The following is a 25,191-nucleotide window of genomic DNA, read 5'->3' on the forward strand; positions in this document are numbered from 1 at the left end:
CAGTCATTGCCATTAAAGTTACTAGTTGCTCTTGCAATATGTTATCAGAGATACCACAAGTTCCCACATGCTTTGAATAGGAAGTAGTCTCTGTTCATGAATGCAGACTCTTACTTTTACCCATTCAGGACAAAATATAATTATTTTAGAATCTGACCTGGAACAATAGTTTTACCCAGCATAATGGTTACCATGATATTTCAATCAATGTAGTTAAGGGCAGGTTATTTTTTGTTCCATGTCACCAGGTTTTTGCTAAATGCTGCTGGGACCAGGTTTTAACTGGGACTAACTGACAACATTAAGTGTGATTTGTTCTTGTCTACACTGACTGAAAAATGTGGTCAGCATTGTGTTAGGTAAATTTATTCTGCAAGGTCATATATGGACACAATAAATGAACCCTAAATACATGAAGAAGAACCCTGTGTACATGGTTATAATTAGAGAAAATTTTAGCTACATGGAATATAGCTATCTGGGTTTGAATTTTATCTGGACATTGAGTGAGCACTGTTTAGTTTATCTTGAAAACTTTCATGACCACAAGTAGTCATGACTTTGGATTTTTGCTAAATAAGCTTTAGAACACGTAGGGTGTGTCTACGCATGCTTTTACGCATGCCTAAACTAATGCTCATTAAGACAAGTTAGGCTCATGTCTGCACGTGCATTCAATAATGCACATTAATGCACATTAATTCAGGTGTGAAGACCAATTTGGGACTAACTTTAGTCCCAAGTCAATGGACACACATCATGTTAATGTACATTAGCATGTTTACACCTTCATTAATGTGATTTAGCTATTTGTGCATAAGTTTGAGACCTGCTTTATGCATCTATCAGATTTAGGCTTGAATAGCCTTAAATCACTATTTAAAAGGTGCATTAAGGGCACACACATGGAGACGTGTACCCTTAATGCACTCTAAATCAGGCTAATGCGCATTAAATGTGCACGTGTAGACACACTCATAGTTGTTAACATAATAAATGTTGTCACAGTAGTGCTATGTTGGAAGCACTGAGGGAAGGCTAGCTGAAACAAGTATGGCCTATTCAAAGAAGAAAGCTTCTTCCTTTACTGTAGAGAAATACAAATCTCGATAAACTGACATTGCTGAAAATTGCAAAATTGCTTGACTAAGATGTCACCTTATCCATCTTGCTCTCATCTAGCATGTTATTTTGACTTTTTAAATGCCCTGTAGATTGTTTCCACTCACAATCTTTGTTCATCACAGATACAGTTGCCTGAGAGGAATAGATGTTGACAGCAAATCAAGTGTGTGTTACTGAATGAGATTTAATTTTTGTTTTATATGAACAGTCAAACTATGATGCCTACTTTTCATAGCAAAAATTGTCACAATATATAATACTTAACAATAACACTTCACTGTTCCCTGAATCTGTAAGTGTTTGACAAACATTAATTAAAGTAATTGAATCCAGCAGATCCCTTTTATGATGTTAATCACCAGTACTCATTAAAGTTACATAAAATTAGGCAATGGAAGGTCAAGTTACTTTGCCAAGGGTCATCATTGAATAATTAATAGAACTACAAATGGAGCCCAGAAGTCATACTTCTAAGTCCTACAAGTTAACCACAGGGTGCTATTTAAAGCAAGAATCTGTTGTCTGTAAGAAGATGTTAAAAAGACTGGGAAACAATATGTCATGATCTATTTTTCCTGTTACAGAGTAACATGTAATTGTCTGCTTACTTAAGGTGGAAAACATTTTTATAAAAAAAGAGAAATTGATGTACGTAGCTATAATAGAAAATATTAACTATTTGTTCATTTTAAATACTTGTCACTGGGAAATGGAACGAATTATGCTGTAGATGACATATACACCTAAAAAGCTTTCTCTATATGTATGTGCAATTGCATATTCAGCTTACTCAAGACAAGAAATATGCTAGAAAATGAGAGGCCTCTCTGGAGAAGAAATTGAAAAATGTATTAAGCTAAGGGCTTCATAAAAAAAAGTGAAAAAGAAATGAAAGGAACTAAAAGCAGAAAAAGCTCCAGCACCAAAGGGTCTACTTCTCATAGTTCTTAAACCACAGGCTAACAATTAATTTAAAACTATATAAAAGGGCTGTGCAAAACTTTGCTTGCTGATTCAATTTGGCAGAGATTCAGCCCGATTTGGTGGCTGAATCTCCAAATCTGAATCAAATCAGAAGACCCTCCAATCTCTCTGAATCAAATCAGAACCCTCCAAATTGATTTGAAGAGACTTGATGATTGGGACATAGACACAGCTTTAAATCTTTTCTACATACCTCAAGGTACCAGGTGGCTTGTGAACACTGAGATGGTTGGGTGGATGGAGCGTCCCAGAGGAGCGTGGGGTGGGGGGTACCCAGCGCACTTGGCGGTGGAGCCGGAAGTGGACCAGAAACATGCAGAGCATGTGGGGGTCCCACCCCACCCCAGCTCAGTGACTGGTGCCTCCTGGGTCTGGGGTGGAACCCAGGGTCCCCCTGTGGCTGATCGCTGAGCCAGGAGGGTGCGGAAGGGAGGAATCAACAAATCAAATCAGTGTCCCCTGAATCAGGCCAAATCCAAATCAAATATGGCCTGTTTCGCACACCCTTACAGTATAACTCTTCATTGAAATAGGAGTACCAGGAGGATACCAGAATCTGAAGTATTGATGGTGACGTTTACTGTTTAAAAATAAATATCTTAATGAAGTAACTCTGATTTACATAAAGGAAAAGATAGTGTTTTATGGACTGAGTTTGTTCTTAAACTGCTACCAGTTTGCCAGAATATGAGCTTTTCCATGGCTACACATGAGGAATTAAAGCAAAGCAATAAATTCTGAGACAATTCATGCTGGAGTCAACTGCTCCTGGGCACATTGTTTATGTGTGCCCCTGGAACCACCATACATTGAACTGGGACACAGTAGCCCTGGGCTGGCAGGGAGTCCAGGGGGTCAGCCCTAGGCTCCAGATGGTGGCGGAGAGGCTGGTTGGGGCACGAGGGTGCTAAAGTGCAGGGCTAGGTGGCAGGCAGCCCCCTGCACTTTAGTACCCTCATGCCCCAGGCAACCCTGTAACTGTCTATATGTGCATTTCAGTGCATGCAAGTACTCCACTGTAAAATAGTACTGCCCTTGACAGTACTATTTTACTGTGGAATTAGTTAGTTTACTATGCCCTAACACTGGGGCATGTGTAGATGGTGATACTTTACTGCGCAGCTCATTAGTTTATTCCACTGTAAAATGTGTGTGTGTAGATGCACACAGTGTGTGACAAGCATGGACCTTTTGTAGCTGCTTATGGATACAGCTGATATACTCTTAGCTTCAGAAGGGGTTTTCCCAGTGTGTAATAGGTGTTAAACAGTAAGACATATGCTATAGTATGTGGCTTTTGGTTATGGCTGGAGTTGAAATGGTCACTATAATATTGATTCTGAAGGGGCAAAAAGGAAAAAAAGAATCAAAGACCAGATGGTATCAGTTTTGCCTCTGAGGATGAGTTTTCCATGTGATCATCGTGCATATAAAATATTCCTTTAATTGGAAATATTATAATGATTACTACTATTAATATAATGAATACTACTCTTTGTTAAGGTAAGTACTGAGGCTGAGACTAGCACTTAAAGATATTTTCCATCTGAAAAGTACATTTGTTTCCAAGGAAACAAAATTCTGCTCTGTTGCATGTCTTGATCATGTAAGAGCTGCATCTTTGAGGAGTTATGGAAGTTCCATGCTTGATGCATGCAGCGTGCAGCCATGGCAAAATTCATATTTAGACAGGCAAACTATGCAGCACTTTAAAAACAAAATCAGTCCATACAACAGTATCTCCCCACCCCCATGAGCCAGATTACAATTACATCACCAAGGTATTTTTTTTAAAAAAGCTGAGTACATTCTCTACTGACCTAATTCTACAAACACTCATGCAACTTTATCTGTGAAGGAAACGGAACTCTTTAAATGAGTGAAGCTTCTCTTGCTAAGAAGTTTTCAGGTCTAGGGTCTTTGCAATCCAGAAATAAAAAATGAAGGCAATAGATCATTTAATGCTTGTAAGAATATTTACTAAATTAAGATTTTGGTTCTCTGTTCTCCTTTGTTTGTTATACTAACAGTTTTAATAAAGGATAAGTGTGTGTAACAGACTTATACACAGGCTAGATACAGGCATTCAAAAAGCCCAGGGCAGAATTGATCTAAGCTACGTTGTTTTCTGTAAGTGGCTTAGTTTAGATTGATAGCAAACAGGTCACTCATTTGCCCTTTGCTGAGGGGGTGCAAATCTTAGACCAGGTTCCATCATTTTTAAAACAGCCTATGTATGCCAAACTTCTGTTGTAAGGAGTATAGATCAGTTTTGTGCCAAACTTCTGTTCTGTTCTGGATATAGACTGGTTTCTAATCACTTATATTGGTGGAAGTGTAATATCTATAATTGACCATAATACTACACTGTCAGTTAACACAAGCATTTCCCATCTTGCTCAGGAAACAAGACATTCAGGAGACGTTCTCTGAAGATGTAACTGTTAAACAAGTGGAGAATTTGAACCTAATGTGTTAAAATCTTACAGTATTAACCACAGTTTTTCTTTGAAATATGCTTGATGCAAATAGGTTTAATAAATTCATATTATAATACTTATGTAAAATGTGGCCCTCCCATGGAGATAAAGCTTAAAAATCTCCTTGTTGGAATCATATGAGTTATCCATATCATGTTATTAAAGTATGAATTTCAAAACTAACATTTATTACTGACATAGTTGCATAATGGAATTACATGCTTATTTTATCACTGAAAAGGCTTAGTATTCATCAAGTCATCAGAAAAGGCATTGCACAATAGATGAAACCCAGCATTTATATGTAAGTATAGTTTGGATAAGGACAGCTGGATCCGCCACCTTCTTCTCCACAGCTTCATCCCACACTTGTTTCTCTCCTTTACATGTTTTTGGAATACAAAATGCAGACATCCTGACTGGCCCTTATCAGATAACTAATTTCAAAAGAAATGATTTCCTACTAATTGGGAATTAATATCCAGTAAAAGAATTCAGGAATTTAGTTTTAGGTAGATCTCACACACCAGATTGCTGAACAAGAACAAACATAATTCTGAGTCTAAACTGAATGAAGCAACATCCAACCAAATTTAATATGAAGGTACAGGTTGATTAAACAGTTTGGTTCCTTCTTCATTTTGGCCCTTCCACAAGTCTGCCTGCTTTCCCTAGGGTTAATGAATAATAATGTGTCCTTGACCACCAAACTGAACTTAAAACTTTGCTGTGTGCAACAGGGTATATTCTAAATACTTAGAATTTTACTTGTGAAAATTAAATCCAAGAGTCTCATCAAAGGTCAACTTACAACTCTTGAACAATGAACTCTGTTAGGCATATAATTGTTTTGCTAATTGATATCAAAATGTCAGGTTCTCTGAAATTTCTTAACTCACATTAGCTCACGCTGTAATAGGTGGCCACCTATTTAATGTTTTCATGTACTTCTGGTTTCCAGTGCCAGAAACTGCATTACTAGCTGTCAGAAACACTGAGATTTTTTTCAGTGATGAAGAATGCTAGTTCAAGTGATAAATGTTAGTTTGTTAATATTAATTTTTATGTAAGAAATATGCTTATATGTATGTGATGTTGTTGTTTGTTTCACTTGTAAGTGAAAGCTTCATTAATGTTTTTCTTTCTTTTTTTTTAAATGACTAGTTAATAGTCAAAATGTATTGGCTTTTTCTCTTAACATAGACCACAAAGTATCTTTGTTGAATTCTTTGACTGGCCTTCCTCTTCTTTGTCCTCCTGCTCTTGGAGGGTATGAAGACAAATATTCCCTTTATTCAGGAGGCAGAAGGAAACCTCTTTTTCTAACCTCATATTTATATTATTCAAACATAAAATAAAATTACATTTTCACCAAACATCAGTATAATAGATTTATCTTAGGTATTTTTTTTAATTGACTTTTTTGACCATATGATTTCTGGTACAACAATAAATGCTGATTTCTTCGATGTTAAAGAGAACTTTTTGATGATAGTGGCAGAAATTATTTGTGCCTATTCTTTAGGTTATATAACTTCTGTTATTTAAATTACAGGCACATCATTTTCTTAAGCAAACACACTGTTTAAAATTCATTGGGTATCTATACTTAAAAAACATCTAAACAGTTTCCCCTTGGTGCGATAATTATTATTCATGTGAAATATTACCCTATTTTAAAAATAGTTTATGTTTGCAGGTTTAGCCGTATTTGGAAAATGAAGTGCACATTGTTTATAGTTTGATGGCTTGCTGATGCTCATATTTTGTTCCCAGTTGGAATGCATTCCAGTGGTGAAAACAAAATCTCCACTGTTTGTTTAATTGTACCCCAGGGTGGAGTTGGGAATGTGTCAAGAAGTGAGAGAACACCAGCTTTAATAAGCATACAATGCAATTTAACAGTTCATAAAACAGTAAAATTTAATCCCAGACTGAGAGATTTATTAAATCTCACTCAGCAAAATGGGGTGTGGGATGTGTGAGCAAGTGAGAATTAAGTGAAATGATTTCAGGGGCAATAGACTTTATTACCCAAGGAAGGGAGGAACTGGGTTTGCAAACCATTTCTTTTTAATTTCATTCAGTGGTTATAATTGCCTTAAATAGGAGAGCTTTCTGGGAGTAGAAGAAATATATTGGTTCTGTAGAATGCATACATATTGCTGCATCTGTCAGGCTTCATCTAACCGAACTCCCTTCTGCAGATGATTTTGTGTTTGTAGTTCATTTAATAATTGCTAAAGATTTTTAAATCTTCTAACCCCTTTGTTTTGCTTGGCCAAAGAAACCAACCTCTTTTAGTCGTCTCTCCTCAAAGAATCTTCATTGTATATATATTCCTGATCCTGCTTTACTCTTACCAACCACCTTCCTCATGTAAATGAAATAGCATGCCAGTTAGCACGATGACGATAGTCTTTTATGCAGGACTATGTATAACAAGATGTCTAGGTGAGATTAGATAAATCCCTGAAGTATATTTAAATTCTCCTGTGTATACTTTATGGAGTCATCCTTAATTACATACACAAAGTTTGAGTAGTTAATATTGTCCTTAACAGAGACCTGAAATGTAACATAACATTTACTGAAGGATGAATTTTGTATATTGCAAAACCTTGAGGTGCAGTTCCATGAACAGAAAGAACTTGCACTCCATCCTGGAATTAAAGCCGTTTGTGAAAGTATATACATATATTTGTAGAAGAGATTGAGGAAATAGAAAAGCCCTTCACACAGAGAGATATTCACTCTTCTTGCATTTATAGTTTCATAATTTCTAGGGTCAGAAGGGACCTGAGTAGATCATGTTTGACCCCCTGCCATGGCAGGAGAGAGTGCTGGGGTCAAATGACCCCAGCAAGGTGTTCATCTAACCTCCTCTTAAAACCCCCCAGGGTAGGAGCTTGCACCACTTCTCTTGGAAGTTGGTTCTAGATCCTAGCCTGACGGCGGGCTTTAAACTAGGCTTGTCGGGGGAAGGGGAAGATGTGGGCGGAGGAAACATTGGACTGCCAGACCAAGCAATACCCACAACTACAGCCCAGCCTAGACCAACGAGCAAAACAAATAAACAGGTAAGAGATATGGGCCAGGGCAACCCTGGGACTAGGGGGTCAGAACGCACATCCACAGGAGGCCTCAAATGCCTCTACACAAACGCTTGCAGTATGGGAAACAAGCAGGAGGAACTCACCCTCCTGCTAGCTGACACCAGCCCGGACATAGTGGGGATCACTGAAACATGGTGGGACTCAACGCATGACTGGGCGGTGAATGTCAAGGGCTATAGGCTATACAGGAGGGACAGGATAGGAAGGAGAGGTGGGGGTGGCACTCTGTATTAAGGAGGAATACACATCCTCGTCAATTAGCAAGGAGTCAGAGGAAGGGCACTCTGAAGTGCTTTGGGTTAGAGTACAAGGCAGTCGAGGGGAAAGAGACTTAATGGTGGGGGTCTACTACAGACCTCCCAATGAGGGGGAAGAGCTTGACCAAGAATTCTTAGGTCAGCTCACAGAGGTAGTGAAGTCTAAGGATGTGGTAGTCATGGGGGACCTGAACTTCCTGGACATCTTCTGGGAAGAGCAGTCAGCCAGGTCTGACCGCTCACGTAGGTTCTTAGACAGAATGCAGGACCTCCTTCTAACCCAGGAGGTGCACAGCCCCACCAGGCGAGATGCCTTGTTGGACCTAGTGCTGGCCACAGGTGATGACCTGGTGAGGGGGCTGCAGGTGCTCGACCACCTGGACAACAGCGATCATCACCTGCTGGAATTCATCATCCAGCACAAAGTGGCAAAGGCATGCAGCAAGGCAGCAGCCATAGATTTCAGGAGGGCAAACTTCAGTGATCTAAGGAGGATAGTTGGGGAAGCACTGAGGTCCCAGAAGGGAGGGCAGCCAGGTGTCCAAGGAGAGTGCTCGCTCCTTAAGGAGATGATCCTCCAAGTCCAAAGGAAGGTAATCCCAATGAGGGTCAAAGGGAGCAGGAGGGCACACAAGCCTCCATGGCTCACCAAAAGCATCCGGGAATGTCTCCTTGCTAAAAGGGAGGTGTACACCCAGTGGAAAGAAGGGAACATCACTAGGGATGACTATACTGCAGTCACTCAGGGATGTAGGGGGGCAGTCAGGAAGGCCAAGGAAGAGATGGAATTAGGACTAGCTTCCCAGATTAAGGACAATAAGAAGTCTTTCTTTAAAAACATAGGGGGAAAAAAGAAGGTTCCGAGTAATTCGGGACCCCTGCAGGACATGTTGGGAAATTTGGTCATCATACCAGACTACAAAGCTAACATGTTTAACGATTTCTTTGCCTCCGTCTTCCTAAGTAGGGACCAGAACAGCCACCTCCCTGCTGGGCCCCCCTCAGGCCCCAGGGGAGGCACACCTGGGCCAAGGGTTAGTGAGGAACTAGATAGTGAACTTCTGGAGGGACTGGACGTATTCAAGTCAGCCGGTCCGGACGATCTCCACCGAAGAGTTCTAAAGGAATTGGCTGAGGTCATTGCAGGACCCCTGGCATGGCTTTACGAGCACTCGTGGTGCTCTGGTGTGGTGCTGGAGGACTGGAAGAGGGCCAGTGTGGTTCCCATCTTCAAAAAGGGGAAGAAGGAGGACCCAGGAAACTATAGGCCAGTTAGTCTTACCTCAATCCTGGGCAAGCTTTTTGAGAAAATTATTCTGGCGCATATGCACGAGGGTCCAGCAGGGGAGCTCACGCTTAGGGGCAACCAACATAGGTTCATTAGTGGCAGGTCCTGTCAGACCAACCTGGTGGCCTTTTACGATCAGATCACCAGATCATTAGATGCAGGGGTAGCAGTGGTCATAGTCTTCCTGGACTTCCGGAAGGCTTTCGACACTGTCTCTCATTAAGAAACTGGGGGACTGTGGTGTTGACACCCACACAGTCAAATGGGTTGCCAACTGGCTGGAGGGTTGCTTCCAGAGGGTGGTAGTGGATGGGTCCTTCTCAACCTGGAAGGACGTGGGCAGTGGGGTTCCGCAGGGCTCGGTCCTTGGGCCTGCACTGTTCAACATCTTCATCAGTGATTTGGACGAGGGGGTAAAAAACACCTGTTCAAATTTGCTGATGACACTATGATGTGGGCACACTAGAAGGAAGCAACAGCCTACAATCAGACCTAGACAGGTTACAGGGGTGTGCGGATGAGAATAGGATGGGATTCAACACAGACAAGTGCAAAGTGATTCACCTGGGGAGGAACAACTGGCACCATAACTATAGGTTGGGGAACTCCCCTTTTGTCAGCACAGAGGTGGAAAAGGATCTTGGAGTCATCTTTGACTCTAGGATGAACATGGGCCGGCAGTGTGGGGAGGCAGTCAGGAAGGCCAACCGTACCTTGGCATGCATCCACAGATGCATCTCAAGCAGGTCCAAAGAGGTGATCCTCCCCCTCTATGCGGCACTGGTCAGGCCACAGTTGGAGTACTGTGTCCAGTTCTGGGCGCTGCACTTCAAGAGAGATGTGGACAGCATGGAGAGGGTCCAGAGGAGGGCCACTCGCATGATCAGGGGGCAGCAGGGCAGGCCCTATGAAGAGAGGCTACAAGACCTGAACCTGTTCAGCCTCCACAAGAGAAGGCTGAGGGGGGATCTAGTGGCCTGTTATAAACTAGTCAGGGGGGATCAGCAGGCATTGGGGAAGTCCCTGTTCCCCTGAGCACTGCCAGAAGTGACCAGGAATAACGGTCACAATTTGGCAGAGGGTAGGTTTAGGTTAGATATCAGGAGGCGCTACTTCATGGTCAGGGTGGCTGGGATCTGGAACCAACTTCCAAGAGAAGTGGTGCAGGCTCCTACCCTGGGGATTTTTAAGAGAAGGTTACATGAATGCCTTGCTGGGGTTGTTTGACCCCAGTACTCTTTCTTGCCATGGGAGGGGGTTGGACTAGATGATCTACTCAGGTCCCTTCCGACCCTAGAAACTATGAAACTATAAATGCAAGAAGAGTGAATATCTCAAAAATACATAGTTTTCCTTTTCAGAAACCTCTTGTTAAAAAGGCACTATGAGAGTTTCTGTGGAACTCCAAGCAACTATCCTTCCCTCCCACCTTTTCTGTGGTTATATAGTTTACAAATAGTTTATAATTGGCAGGGGAAGGGGGCATCTTAAATTTGAAGTCATCTTGGATTGGGATAAACATAGATATTTCCTGTGCATAAAAAAATCCTGAGACTCTGTATAAAAAAAATATGCAAAGGTAATATCTATTTAGCACAGTTTAAGTATTATCAAGTTTTAAGAATAATCAAGGGGGAGGAAAGGTGCAAAGGATGTAAAATAAGAATAATCAAATTAGTGGGAGAGAGCACAAAACAGCTGTACTACAAGATACAGCTTAGTATGATATCATTCCAAGGATCTTGTAAAAGTCCTTTAACAAAGAAGTGGGAACAATGTCCTGATACTTCAAATGATTAGACATAGTGTTGGAATTTGAACAAGGTATAGAAATTGACTTTTCCTGTAGAAGGTCAAAGTGTATGGTCATGGTGGTCCTTTCTAGCCTAAAAACCTATGAAATGTGAACAGTTTCCTTTTCCATCTTCTGCTGCTTGCTTAAATATTGTTAGCTTTCAATCTGACAGCCTGAAAAAGATAAGAAATCCTCACTGTCTTTTGTCTAATTTATTCCTGAAACCTAATATAATTTTATAGGAATGAAAACAAGACTGGGGGAAAAAAGATTAAACTGTGTTACACAACAGAAAGGAAAAGGAAAGAACAAAATCCAACATACCTTATTCTTATTTTGCAATTGATCTTTTCATTTTTTTCAAAAAATTGTAAAGAGGGCAGAAGGGGAAGGATATCGGCTTCTCCTCTACTCTTCTCTTTGCTTGCCAATAATCCTACATGGACCAGAATATTTGTATTATCCAACCCATCATTTTGGTATATGACTAAACCTAAAAATGAAGCAAAAATGCCTTAATTCATTCCAATTACTGTCATTTCTATAATACTCAGCTGTTGCCTTAACTTTTTGTCAGTGGATATATTACAGTAGTGTTGTCTACTTGTGTCAGGGACTGTTTGGGAGAGGGCACAAGGATTTAATATAGTGTATCTGTAATGCTAAAGGAAGTGCAAACATTGCAACAAGTGGCAGATATCTACTTTTACTTAAATACCATATTTATCCCAATCCAAGATGACTTCAAATTTAAGATGCCCCCTTCCCCCACCAATGATAAACTATTTGTAAACTATATAACCATAGAAAAGGTGGGAGGGAAGGATAGTTGCTTGGAGTTCCACAGAAACTCTGATAGAGCCTTTTTAACAAGAGGTTCTGAAAAGGAAAAATATGTATCTTTGCTATAAGCAAACCACATTTAGAATGACATATTTTACAATAGTCACATTTTACAGTCTTCTCAATTTGGACTGAAACCTCTGATCCAGCAAAGCTGTGCTTAGTCCAAGACCTGAGAAATGGGAGGGGAAAGGAGTCTTTATAACATCTGTCTTTCCTTCCTTTCCTTTTAATTCCTAGAGTCTAGTGCAGAGTTGCCCAGTCTCAAGTGTAACATTGTGACAAGATATGACTGTTCCAGCAGATGACTAAGAATCACTAGAATGAAGTGACTCTGGCTGCAAATAGTGTGGTTGTGTAGTGTGATTATACAGTCTCAGGATTTTTTTATGCAAAGGAAATAACAAGACAGCTGCTTATGTTGGTATAGTCACAAAGGCCTACAAATCTGGTTTTTAGCTTTTAAAGCTCTACCAAGACAATAATACCTGCACTAAGAAAACATAAATATACCCTACTTGTTTTGATATGCAGTATTGTTCTTCTGACTGCTCCTTCCAATAGTAGGCCATATCCAATAATTTTTAGTAATAGCTTTATATTATTTTCTAAGCAATAAGGACAACTCCAGAGAATAAAGAAAGGTGTTTGACAGTATAGGTGGTCAACACGTCATGACTTCTGAGATTCATTAGTTTTTCTTTACATCTCCATGTCTGTTTAGAAGGGGGTGAAACAATCAAGTTCTAGATTAAAACCAGGCAGCATCGTACCTGGACTCCTGGCAGCCCCAGGTGAACTTTTAGTATTGGGTCCCCCTTCACCAGAGATGATGATAATTATAAAAAAAATGACCATGTTCAGGCCCATTTTCTGTCCGGCTGCCCAGCTTTCACATGCTTGTATCCATCCCTGGAACTAAGGCCAAATAAGGGGAAAAAAAGAATAATTCACTGATTCTGATCCCTTGACTCACATATACCCAACTTTTTACATCATTCTGTTTATTTTGGTGGATTTTCAAGCATATTTGTTTTATGAGAAGGTAATAAATGGAAATAACACTGGAGAACAGAGTCCTTTCGCAGGCAGAAGAAGGGGGAGAAAAGGTGCAAAGGATGCAAAATATAGTTATATGATTTGCCACTTAATTCAAGATTTTTAATTCATCATTTTGTAACGTATGTTGCATTTGTACAGTGTGATTTGGGAAAAGTGATAACAGGGTGAAAATTCTTTTACTGACAAACTGGCAAAAGTGGAGAGAATTCAGTGAAGGAGTTTGCAGTGGATATTTGTAAATATCATTGTGATGCAATGAGTAGCAAAATGTACTGGAAAGAATTTCTTTATAAAGGACAAGATTTTGTAACGTGTTCTTGGTTGTTCTGTGGGAAGAGGGTGTACAATTCAGGCTGTTTATCTCCTTTGCTTAAATATGGCTGCCCTGCATCTCTGATCTGTACATGGAGCTAGGAGAAGCAGACGTTTCAGAATCTCCTCCCAACAAAGCTGGGTGAGAAATACTGATAAAATGGAAATGGAAAGAGCTTTAAATCTGCTCCCAGTATGTCTTCAGCTCTTTCACTGGAGTAAGTAGTAATAGGAAGTAGCAGTTTCTTGCCTCCTTAGAGAAAGTACTGTGTGGTTTAGCTGCACTGTACTCATACCAAAATAGAGATTTAACAACTTCATCTTGCTCCAAACTATTGTAAAAACGGTATTCATATTACAAATATAGATGTGACTATTCAAATAGTAGGTTGTCATTTCAATATGGAAGTATGACTATGTTTATATCATTTTGAACTAGATTTTTTCTGAAGCCTTAACAGGCTCTGCAGAAGTTGGCTGCCTGTGGAGCTAAGAAAAGTTCAGTGCCTCCTTTCCTTTCCAATCAAAAGCCTTAGTATATTATCTATTCAAGATATATTATATGGTTAAACACAGGAATTTATTAATACTATGCACATTTTACATGGACTGTTTATTCAACGTTGGAATATTTTAAAGTACCCTAGTTTAAAAATCATTTGGTGGACAGTATTCTACTTTTTGTACTAATTTCTTTAGTTACTTTTGTGTTGGTTACCCTGGAAACAAATGCAGGTATGAATTTGCTAGCATGCATCTCTATAGTTCATGCAGATAAGAAATTAACACTTCTAAAGGTTTTAAGTTTGAATAGAAGGAAACTACATTTAATTTAGGCACACAGTTGTTTAGAATGCAAGTATGATCTCCAGTGAAAGAGGGGAAAAAATAGAAGTTGTTTGATATAAGTTAGTCATCCTGATTTTGTCCCTTGCTTTGTAGTATTAACACACTGTTAACGCCTCGGCCAAAAACATCCTGAAAGGTCATCTAAAGGATGAGGACCCTAGGCAGCAGCTCTACTCTTCTTACACAATGGGACTTCTTTTGTAGGTGAAAGCTTCTTTATGCAGAAACAGAGCTACCTTGGGGGCCAGGCAAACATTTGAATGAGCTCCACAAGAATTAAGGACTGCTGTAAATTTCACCGTCATCTTGTCCAAGTGCAATGTGTACAGCTTTGCCCTGGGCTTCTGTAATAAACAATAATGTGTACTTCAAAAAGCAAAACTAAAACAAAAACAAAACCCTACCAAAAGAATTTGCAGTTCTTTTCAGGAGAGAAAAATACAATGAAGTATTACCTACATCTTGACCTATTAGTTATGTTGTCTTGGTACCCCGCCAAGGATTAAAATAATACACTCTAATATTTTTTTGCTTCACAAATAACCAGAATGTCACTTCTGGTTGCTCATAACTTAGGGCATGTGCAGATGTTTCCAGAATCTGAGCTATGATCATGTGGCTTACTTTAAGCCTCATGATCTTAGATTGGGTCCCACTTGTACACACATGTTCGCCAGGGGAGGACCAGCTCTGGGAATGCAATCTGAATAAGTCATGGGAGAGGGAGGGGTTAGTGGGATTGGGGATGGGGGCTAGCAGATCTTTGAGAAAATGTGGTGGGTCCAGGAGGGGGAGAGGGCGGTTGGTGGGTCTGCTAAGGCAGTTGTCTGTCCAGGGGTGGGGCTGAAGTTAATAGGGGTGAAAAGAGCCTGGTCAGGGTGAAGGGTTGTTTGGAAAAGTATAGCTGTAGGGAAGGCATGAGCAGCTGGGCTTTTCCAGTCCTGGGGCTGAGCTCTGAATGTGTGCATATATTCAGGTTAGGTAAGGCACAGTTAGCCTAATCTACTTAGTGTACCCTCAGGTGAATTAAGTTAGATCAGGCCAGCCATTTTGTTGCCCAATCTAAACTCCTCAAACAGATGTACTTCTAGGATTCAGTCTGCCCATTACCCTTCTCCCCTATGTGCATCTTGCATTCTGTTGGAGGAGGTTAATGTAGAAAAGGTAGGACATATGTTGTGGAAAGGCAGGAGATATGGTTGTAGATAACTGAGAACAAGACTTGAATGTACTGGAAAATAGATAAAACCTTAAGGAATTATTTTTTGGGCAATAATATAGTCCTCCAGTTCGCGTTTTAATAGTATATAACGTTATTAAAATAAATTTGAAGATTATGGTTTAGAAAGTTTTTGATTTGAGACAGTGATAGTTGAAACAGGATTTTGAGTTTGAGGAGTGGTTCTTATTTTGAAGTATTGAAAGACTAAACTGATTTAATCTAGAATAGCTACATCATGAATTATTTTTTTTACATGGGAATAATACACACATAGTAGATGCCTTCTAAAGTGTTATATATATTTTTACATCTTAAAACCAGAGAAGGCCAAAAATACTGAGATATGAACAAAGTCACACAGTTAACTGGCTGTGATACCACTCCCCAAACTTAAAATCATATTTCAACTTTCCTTGTAGTCAGAAAAAAATATAATATACAGATTTAGTTTATTAAGCCATCTGTGCCCCCAGAAAAAAGAGAGACAGATACCACAATATGGCAGGGTTAAAAGTTAACAATTTACTGTAAGAAATAGTAGTTAACAAAAGTAAACCACCTCAAACTATCCATCACTGTTGTTTCAGTGTGTACCTCAACTGGCTCCAATGGTCCGTGATGTACTATAGGCTTGAGGTAGACTGTGGAGGCATGGTACCTTCTATACTGTTAGGCCTGCTTGAGATGTCTCTCTCTGGGTGTCTGTGACCTGTATTACAAGTGCACTGGTAGGTTACGTTCACAAAAAAGTAGGGCTGAAAGGGACCTCATGAGGGCATCTAGTTCAGCTCCCTGCTCAGGAACAGATCATTCCTGACTAAATTGCCCCAGTCAAGGTCTGTCTTGAAAACTGAAAACCTTCTCTTGGAAATTTCCAGGGATGGAGATTCCACATCTCTAGAGAGCATGTTCCAATACTTAACCATCCTTATAGTCAGAAAGTTCTTCCTAATCTCCAACATAAATTTCCTCTTCTTCAGCTTGAGGCCATTGCTTTTCCCTATGGCCATACTGATTCAGGCTCTCTGATAAAAGAGGCAAGAGACAGGTCTACAGTCCAAAGCACAGATTTTATACTTCAAAAGTACAAGAATGCATACTTGTTCCAGTGTTTTTCTGGCTACCCGTGATAGCAAAGTATTGATTTTTCTCCTATATTGCCAGGGAAGACTCTGTGGGGAGGAGGAGGATGGCATAAAGACTGGAAGCAGGTGCGTTTGAATTTGCAGAGTTCTCCAAACTTCCCTCCAGTGTGTAACCCATAATTGTACACGATTGTTTCTAACAAATGTTTTCTGATTAGTTTATCTAAATCCCCTTTTTACATAGCAGCTTTGGAAACCAGACTAAACCATTTCTCCCATCATCTGAAAGATGTCAATTAGCAGTGATTTATATCTTTGTGGAAATTACTTTGAAAGGGACAGTTTCTTATCTCCTTCATCATTTTGGAGTGTTTCTTATCACTATCCCCTTTTAAAAAAATCTTATTTTATGCTCTCTTTTAAAAAAACTGTTTTTTTTTAATGATTTACTTAAGACAGTTCACAAAGAACATTTATTATAGCTAAAAGTTACTATAGTAGTACTACAGTAACATTTTTAAAACTAAAGGAATATTAAATTTGGTTTATTTATATTAATGTCTCTTTTTATCATGTTTTCTGTCAGGCCTTTTGCTCAATTTAGTTTGATCTCATTCTTGTTCCAGCTAGACATGTTAATTGTACTCCTTACTTTTCTTACCATGCTTGTTCTAAAGTCTACAAAGATTGGGATCTTTTGCTTCAGTCACCCTCCCTTTCTCCATGTTACGTGAGAGAGATGAGATGAGGGGAATCACAAAGTTGGAAGAAATACTCATTATGGCTTCTTAGTGACAGTCACACTTGTCATGGGCAGCTGGGTCTGAGGCCACTTGGGGAATCAAATCACCAACCTGAGTCTGGAGGAGTGAGCAAAATCTAGGGACAAGCCAGGCCAGGAAGCCAGGACATCAGTCCAAGAGCAGGGTCTTAAACCAAGTCGAGAAGCTGGAAGACCAGGCACAATAGAAGGAGTTAGAGAGCAAACTAGGTTGAGAACCCAGAAGATCAGGCTGTACTATCCAGGGTCAGACTGAGCCCTGTTGCTCAGATGCTTTCTGTTTCTGGTCAGGGGTTTAAATGGGGGAAGTGGAGGGGCAGCTGACCCTGGCCAGGCACCCCAGTAACAGGGAATGGGCAGAGGGTTAGTCTAGACTGGAAGCTTTAGGGCTGTCCTGAGTGACTAGTCTAGGTGTCTAACTATGTTGTGGAAGCCTGAGATGAGCATCTGCACTGACAGGCTGCACCTTTAAGTTCAAGGCCAGATAGTGACTAATTATCTCAGTAGACTTTAGAGTCCTTAATTAGTCCTTTTTCTGACCTACCAGGTACATGAGACCATTAAAACCAGGCCTTCTGGATTCTAGATGGAGAAAAGAAACAAATCCATGCCACACTACATCAGTTTTTCCATGTAGGATATAGCCCTTCCATTCCCCAAAACTGAAGATCAGCATAGTCTCCAAAATACCCAATAAAGGATGGAAAGGGTGAAGGTGGAATATGATACCTGCAGTGGCTTTTCTCACCCACAAAGCTGGTGATACTTAACCTTCATCCTTTCCTCCACTCTATATTTAAAAATCAGTAACACAGCCCCAAACCACTTCCATTTGCTATAGTTTTCTTCCATTCCCACATTGTCATTGCCAATGGCTGTTCTGGTATGGGAGAAAAAAAAAAACATAGTACCTAGATGTTAGAAACTGTCTTCTGTCCTTTGACACCACAAAGAAAAAAAAACATGGAAAAAAGCCAAACTCTCAACACTCTGGAGTTGATGAAGAAAAGCATAGCACTAGAAATACTGTTCCTGCTTAAGACTTCCTCCCTATCCATTACCTCTTCACTGCTTCCAGCTACATCAAATGCCCACCACAGCTGGCAGAATGAGCATTGTCTTCCAAACATCTATGTGGTACTTACCAAGCAGTATTTCAGCAATTTTATGCATTTCTGTGCAAATGCACATGATTAAAATAGACAAATATAATATCCATACAGAAATGCAGGAGGGAGAATGGTAAAAGAATGAAACTGAGAAGGAGAATATGTTGCTCAACTGAATATGGGATTATTTTCTGTTCTGGATGAATCACTTTGTGATTGTGTTCACTTCTCTGCTGTTGTAGTGGAAAACATTTGTACAGAATCATCATGTTGTCCAGTTTCAGAGAATTGAGACAGCAGAACGTTTGGGCTGAGGCTTTGGTAATTCATTCACCTGGGAGGAGATAACTATTGGTCCCACTGCAAATACAGCAAAGGGTATGAGTGAAATTGGTTGTGACAAAGAACAGTTACAACCAGTCTGAGCTAATTGCCTAGTGGGCTACAAGTGCCTGGGGCTTTGACCCTGCCTACATTTTGGACTCAGCCCCTGGACTTTCCTCTGAATCTGGTCACTTGGTGTTAGCTTGAATCTTGACCCAGCCTGTGTTCTGGAGTTTGTCTAGGGTTTCTCTTTGAAACCTGGTAACTTGATTCCCAGACTCTGACTTATCCTGTGTTTTAAAGTAGGCTCCCAGCTCCTGCCTTCTCTCAGTGGCCTAATCACTAGGTCAGAACACCTGTGACCTGGTCCATTTCAATATTAAATGCTGGCACACATCAGCTATTATATGTAGCATCATGTTTGGCAAATTTAGAGAGCTGAAATTAACTTTAGAGAATTTTAGAAAAAAAGCACTCATTTCAATTTCCCAACTCATTATGCTCCTTGTTGTCCTGTGTCAGAAACTCTTCTGCACGAGATTATTTTAACTAGACTCTGAAATTCAATAGTTACCTTGGTCATCACTCATAGATGTTCTGCCTCAAAGTCTGCTTAAAATATTCTAATTGCTGAAACAGTCACCCTCTTTTAAATGTATCATGAAATTTTGATGGGGACGATTCTGTCCTGGTCCCAGAGCAGATAATCACTCAAACTTGTACACAATTCCTAGATACAAACTAGGGAGGGTGGGCGAGGTGGGGTAGGATACTCAAAAGTGTCAACATCTCACTGCCTGCAAATCTGCAGAGGTTAAGGAGGTGGGAATGCCTGTAGAGGTACCACAGCCATTCACATCTGACATAAGCTCTGCCTATCTGCTTCATTTTTCAGGTCTCTCTGAGAGTGAAATGGGGAAGGAAAATACTAGTACAATATGACAAAGCATTTAAGTGTGTATCTGAGTCCATCCTTACTCAAGAAAGTACTTAAGCACAAGTTTCTTCAAGCTTACTGAAGAAGGATGGGTTAATGAAACAAAATTTGCATGAATAATGGGGCTGGTTTATCTAATAGGTCTAATGGCCACCACAGCAAGCACCAAAGTTAATTCTGGTTAACGTGATTAATTCTGTGGATGATATCTTATTTCTTAGTTTAGCATTCAAGTTTCACAATGGTGTCCAAGAAATGAATTTTCTGGGTGGAGTATTGAAGTGTTAGTTTGATGGAGGAATGGTTACTAAACTCCCAGTAGATTTTTTTCTCTAGTAATTTCTTTTCATGTGTCCACATAAAGGTAATGTTATCAAGGTACTTCATGTATGCCAGGGGAATGAAGGGCAGATGCCTCTTTAAACCAGTTAGTCCCTAAGGTGCCACCCTGTCCTACTTCCTGACTTTAACGTGGCTACCAACCTCTGCTGAAAACTGTGATGGTCACTGTGGAAAGACTTCTGACTGCCAATTGCTATGGGAGATCTGTATGCAACATTTCTCTTCATTAGTTAGTGGAATGTAGTTAGTTAGTAGAAGAACACAGTGCACGCATTTCTGAGCCAAAACAATAAGTAGTAGTTTATTTTATGGTTAACTTGAGAGATTGTTGTCTAGACTCTCACTTGAAATGCTGCCACCAGTATTTTAACTCATATAAAGCAAACTCAGCATGTTACTTCAGCTTTTGGGAGCTTCATAGGCTCTTTGTCAGATATCAATTTGCACTTAAAAGCTCTCTAATGACTTGGAAAGTAGCGAGCAATTTGGGACCTGTGTATTTTCTGGGTTGCAGTCTCCATACAAACCTGCTAGCTGCTTAAGATCATCTCCCAAACCAGTGCACTGGCTATTTTAAAATTGGAATTTATTCCTATGTGAATTTATGCAATGTCACCTCAGGAGACCAATTGAAATCTAAAAGTATATTCTCTCTTTTAACACTAGCTTATGATCCATAATGGCAGAACACTTTTGCATTTTTATGTTTAGTTTTATTGTAAAGTGCCTTGGGATGCATTTGCATGAAAGGCACTATATAAGCTCATTTTGTATTGCATTGTATTATATTGTGACAAGTGCAATAATCTCCAGGTTTCCTATCCATTAAAGAACTCATTTCACAGCTCACTAATTATGTGAATGAGAAGGGGAAATAGGTCCTTTTCCTCTAAGGTATACTGAGCAGATGGCATAGAGTTCATTTGTACCAGCTGAGTCTCTGAAGTCCTCTTCTGTTTTGGTGGCAAGGCTTTCCTCTGTTTATCAGGTGTAGTAGAAGAGGCATATTCGTTTCTCAAAACATCATATTACAGAATATACTGAGAAGCTGGCTCAGTGCTGTTGGTAGAACAAGACTAGTTAATCTATTCTGGGTCTGAACAGACTATTTATTTCAAAGGACACAAGATAGCAATTAAAATGATGCATCTGTATTTCAGTGTAATTCTAAATTGTCTCCCATTTATAGGGGATATTGGTCAAGTCAACTCTAGGGATTATGCTTATACCTGCAAAAGTGATTAGCAAATATGCTGAACACCTTTGAGATTTTATTTTTTTCCATAATTATACAATGGAAATAAATGGATATTTCCATGTTCTCTGTACTTTTTAGCTGTGGCCTTTGCTAATTTTTCATTATTCTTCTCAGTCAAGGGAATAACATGTTCACTGACATATACATGTATAGTGTGATTTATACAGGCTTCTAACGTACAGCTTTTTAAATACAAAAACAAGTTATCATAGATGTCATTGCTACACAATGGTTGTGGATAGCTGGTAATTGGGCCCTTATTTCAGGATTAAAAAAAGAAAAGCTGAAACTGAAGAGCTTGATGTTTCTGGTATATGAACTTGGTAACCAGGCTGCTTTTGACAGTACTGCACAAGCAGTCAAATTGTTTTCTCTTTGCATCATATCGAACAGCAGGACAGATTTTTTCCCCTCTCATTCCTGTCATTCAATTTTATGTTCACTACACTGATTTCATTCTAATTTCAGACGGATGCTGCTTTAATGTATGATGCAGTTCATGTGGTGTCAGTGGCTGTCCAGCAGTTCCCACAGATGACTGTTAGTTCATTACAGTGTAATCGGCACAAGCCATGGCGCTTTGGGACCCGCTTTATGAGTCTCATTAAAGAGGTATGTCACTAATAAAATATGTTCTGCTTCCCTACTTTTCCTCCCTTTCTTCATATTCTCATTCTGCTCTGATTCAGATTTTTTTTCCCTGGCAGGTGGATCTCTTTCTGCTTTTTGGTATGTGGGGAAACTTGCAGTCATGGCAGCATATGTAATTGAAAACTCTTCCTGCTGCAGGAGAAATTGGGAACAATTTATAAATATAAAATAAATACAAAAGGGTGACAGATCTGCACTAATATTTTCTGGTGTTTATTCTGTTTGTCCCTGGATTGTTTTCTATCATAAATATCCATTATTTACATGTTTTCTTTTTTTATGGAAGGGCAGTTTCTCCTGGATTTTTATTTAAAATGTAACGATTATACAATCAGGGATTATTTAGGACATTGAAGATCTACACAGCACTACACAGGGTTCATTTTTTTTGGCCCATAGATGTCTGGCTGCCACTACTGTATTTCCCATTTCCATCATATGAAATACTAAGGTATCAATAATACATCTGGGTGGTAAAATCACTATTTTAGTGATGCATACTTTCAAGATAATAACTGGTCTTTGGACAACTCTTCCTTTTGAAAAAGAGAATAGGTGATGGAGACTATGTAATAAATACAAATTAATAGTCCTATTATCAATGATGCTATAATTTGGCTCTACTATTTATGAATGATATGTCATCTCTAAGCCATTAGAAAATAATATATTGTGCATTTTTAAATAAAGGAGAGAGACTTCTGAGAGGTAGTCATTTAGCAATATCCAGATGTGCATGGACATTTGGTTCCCTGGGGATGCCTATGTCACTGGTGCACTCAGGCAGGACAAGTTACCTCAGGTGTGGTAGGGAAGGCTGGGGCGAGCACTGGGGAGGCAGCACTGCAGCAGTGGAAATCCTGCCACATGGATCCTGGTCAGCAGTGAAGCACAGCTCCAGCTGGCCAGGCTCTGGCTTTCGGCAGTGCATGCCACATGCACCGCTCTTTTTTTCTTCTCAGGTTTTTTTGACCCCTGGGTACCCAGCTGTCAACACCCCCCCCCACATTGCTGCCTTGTGGTGCAGAGAACAATGAAATGTGCAATATAGCGCCCAGCTATGCTTATCTGGACGCGGCCTTAGTGTCTTCCATGTCAGTTGTCCCAGTGAGATTTTAATGACTGGGCACCTCAAGCCACACATGAAATGTTCTTAAGACATCCTCCTAGACAAAAGAAACAAGCCCAGTCTATAGGGGAGGGAATAAAATGGAAATTGTAAATATTGAAATAACTTTTTATGGAAACATCCTTTTATCACCTTAAGTGAAACCATTTTATGGGTGAAAATAGAGAACTCTTAAGAAATTGTGTGAAAAGATTAAAGAAAGTTTGGTTTAATTAGCAAAGAACCCTAAGAATCTCAGAAGTGCATATGAAATGATTTTTTTAAATCAGCCACAAGGTAAATTATTTAAATGTAATGAATAATTAACTATCCCATTTTACAAATATTAATTTGTTCTTTCTATTATTCTTATTTATAGAAATTATTATTGTCTTCTTCTTCTATAGGCCCACTGGGAAGGCCTCACAGGCAGGATAACTTTCAACAAAACCAATGGCTTAAGGACAGATTTTGATTTAGATGTGATCAGCCTCAAGGAGGAAGGTCTTGAAAAGGTATGTAAGATGATCAGTATATTTACTGAGAGTCATGTGAAGTACAGAACAATATATATATATTTCCTGGGAAAAGGCTATTTATACCAGGTTATACCATCATGTTACATTGGATGTGGGGCCACATTTGTGTGCTCATGAAAAGTCACATTTCATGAATATCCTGGGGGGAGGGGGGGAACCTTCATATTTATGATGACTAAAATAAATTGCTGATACCAAATTAGGATGTAGAGGTAAAACATTGCTTTCAACACTTCAAGTATTTTACTCCGTGCAATATGTACAATTCATATCCACAAAGAGATTACAGAACACAGTCACCAGACACAAATATAAATATAAATAAGCAAATACCAAAAATGAACAGGGAGCACTTTAAGTGTGGAAGAAATCAAACTTCGCACTGTGGTTGAATCAGAACTGACAGAGCCAGCTTTTCTTTATTTACGGCTATACTGTGATCACAGGGAGAATTCCAGACAGCAAGGGGAATCACCCACTTGTCTGTTTCAAAGGATTTCTGAGACTTTCTAAGGTTACAAGCATATTTATACTTAAGACAGAGAAAGAGATAAAAAATACACCTTGAAGAAACAAAACAATAGTAAATTACACAGAAATTTTGGAAGTTTACTTAAACAAACTATCTATGCACAGGGCAAGATATCAAGATAACCTAAGGATAACCCAAGGTGTGTGGGATTCCTTATCTCAGAACATTTAACTGAATTAAGCAGTATCACCAGTTCTGGTCTTTGTCTGTTTTTCTAGTCAAGTAAGATAATTACTTCTACATAAGTGTAACAAGTTTAAATTCCTATGAAAAAATTACAAATGTATATTCAGTAGAGGAGGGCTGATTATATTTATGGGTGAAATTATAGAACTCTGGAGTAATAGAAAGATAATGATGAATGGAAAAGGATTCTGTGTATTTATATTAAGTTTCAACAGCTTTCTGGTATAAAATAGTAAAGTTAACTGGGGCAAAACACATGGCCAATATCCAAGATTCAAAAGTTGTCAAAGATTCAGATCAGAGATGGCTACACATTCAGTGATTGCAATAGGGGCAAGATTGAATCTCAGTTTTTCAAAATAATTCTGAGACCTAAAAGAAATCTCTAGTTTTTCAGCAGAAGGACAGAACACAGCTTCTGAAGAGAGCTCCTTTGTGCTGAAGACTTTTGAAAACATGTAAACTTATTTAAATTCTTAGTTTCAATGGAAGATTATGGTTATGAGATACAGAAATTCATTTGAAAATCTGCCCCATTAGCCAAGTCCAAAACAGGTGTTAATTGTAACATAATTCAGCTGGATTTCAGAGAGGCAGAGGAACCTACATACCACATTTTTTCCAGGTCCAGCATTTTTCTCATGGGCTAAGTACAGACAGACAAAAAAGCAGAGGCTGAATCAATCCAATCTTTGCAGGTTAGTCTAAACTACATAGCTTGAACTGAGAAGCAAGTGAGCAGACATTCTTAACTGATTCTAGAAATTGTGCCATATGCCTGCGGTGGTTCAGGTGAGAAGTTGCAGGGTGTTAGAGCAACTGCCAAAGGGAAAGGAGGAGAGAAGTCCTCCAAGGCTTTCCATCCTGTCCCTGCTTGAATGGAGGGGGTATGGTCAGGCCCCAGCCTGGGACCAGCATGCTGAGGCCAGAAGGGGGCTTTAAACTACACCCTGGGCCCACATGGGACCCCAACTCTGGTTTGCCTGGGGGTGGGGGGGAAGTCCCT

General features: G+C 39.6%; 1 protein-coding gene across 1 annotated transcript in view; it reads left to right on the forward strand.

Moving 5' to 3' along the window:
• GRIK2 (glutamate ionotropic receptor kainate type subunit 2) overlaps positions 1-25,191 on the forward strand; it is a 669,798-nt gene that overhangs the window by 319,050 nt on the left and 325,557 nt on the right. The window contains exons 8-9 of the mRNA XM_090037234.1: positions 21,638-21,781; positions 23,336-23,443. Coding sequence (XP_089893360.1) covers positions 21,638-21,781; positions 23,336-23,443 — 252 coding nt within the window. The remainder of the gene's footprint in view (positions 1-21,637; positions 21,782-23,335; positions 23,444-25,191) is intronic.

Source organism: Crocodylus siamensis, chromosome 1 (genome assembly GCF_052110815.1).
Source record: "Crocodylus siamensis isolate JL-2025a chromosome 1, ASM5211081v1, whole genome shotgun sequence".
Lineage (NCBI taxonomy): Eukaryota > Metazoa > Chordata > Crocodylia > Crocodylidae > Crocodylus > Crocodylus siamensis.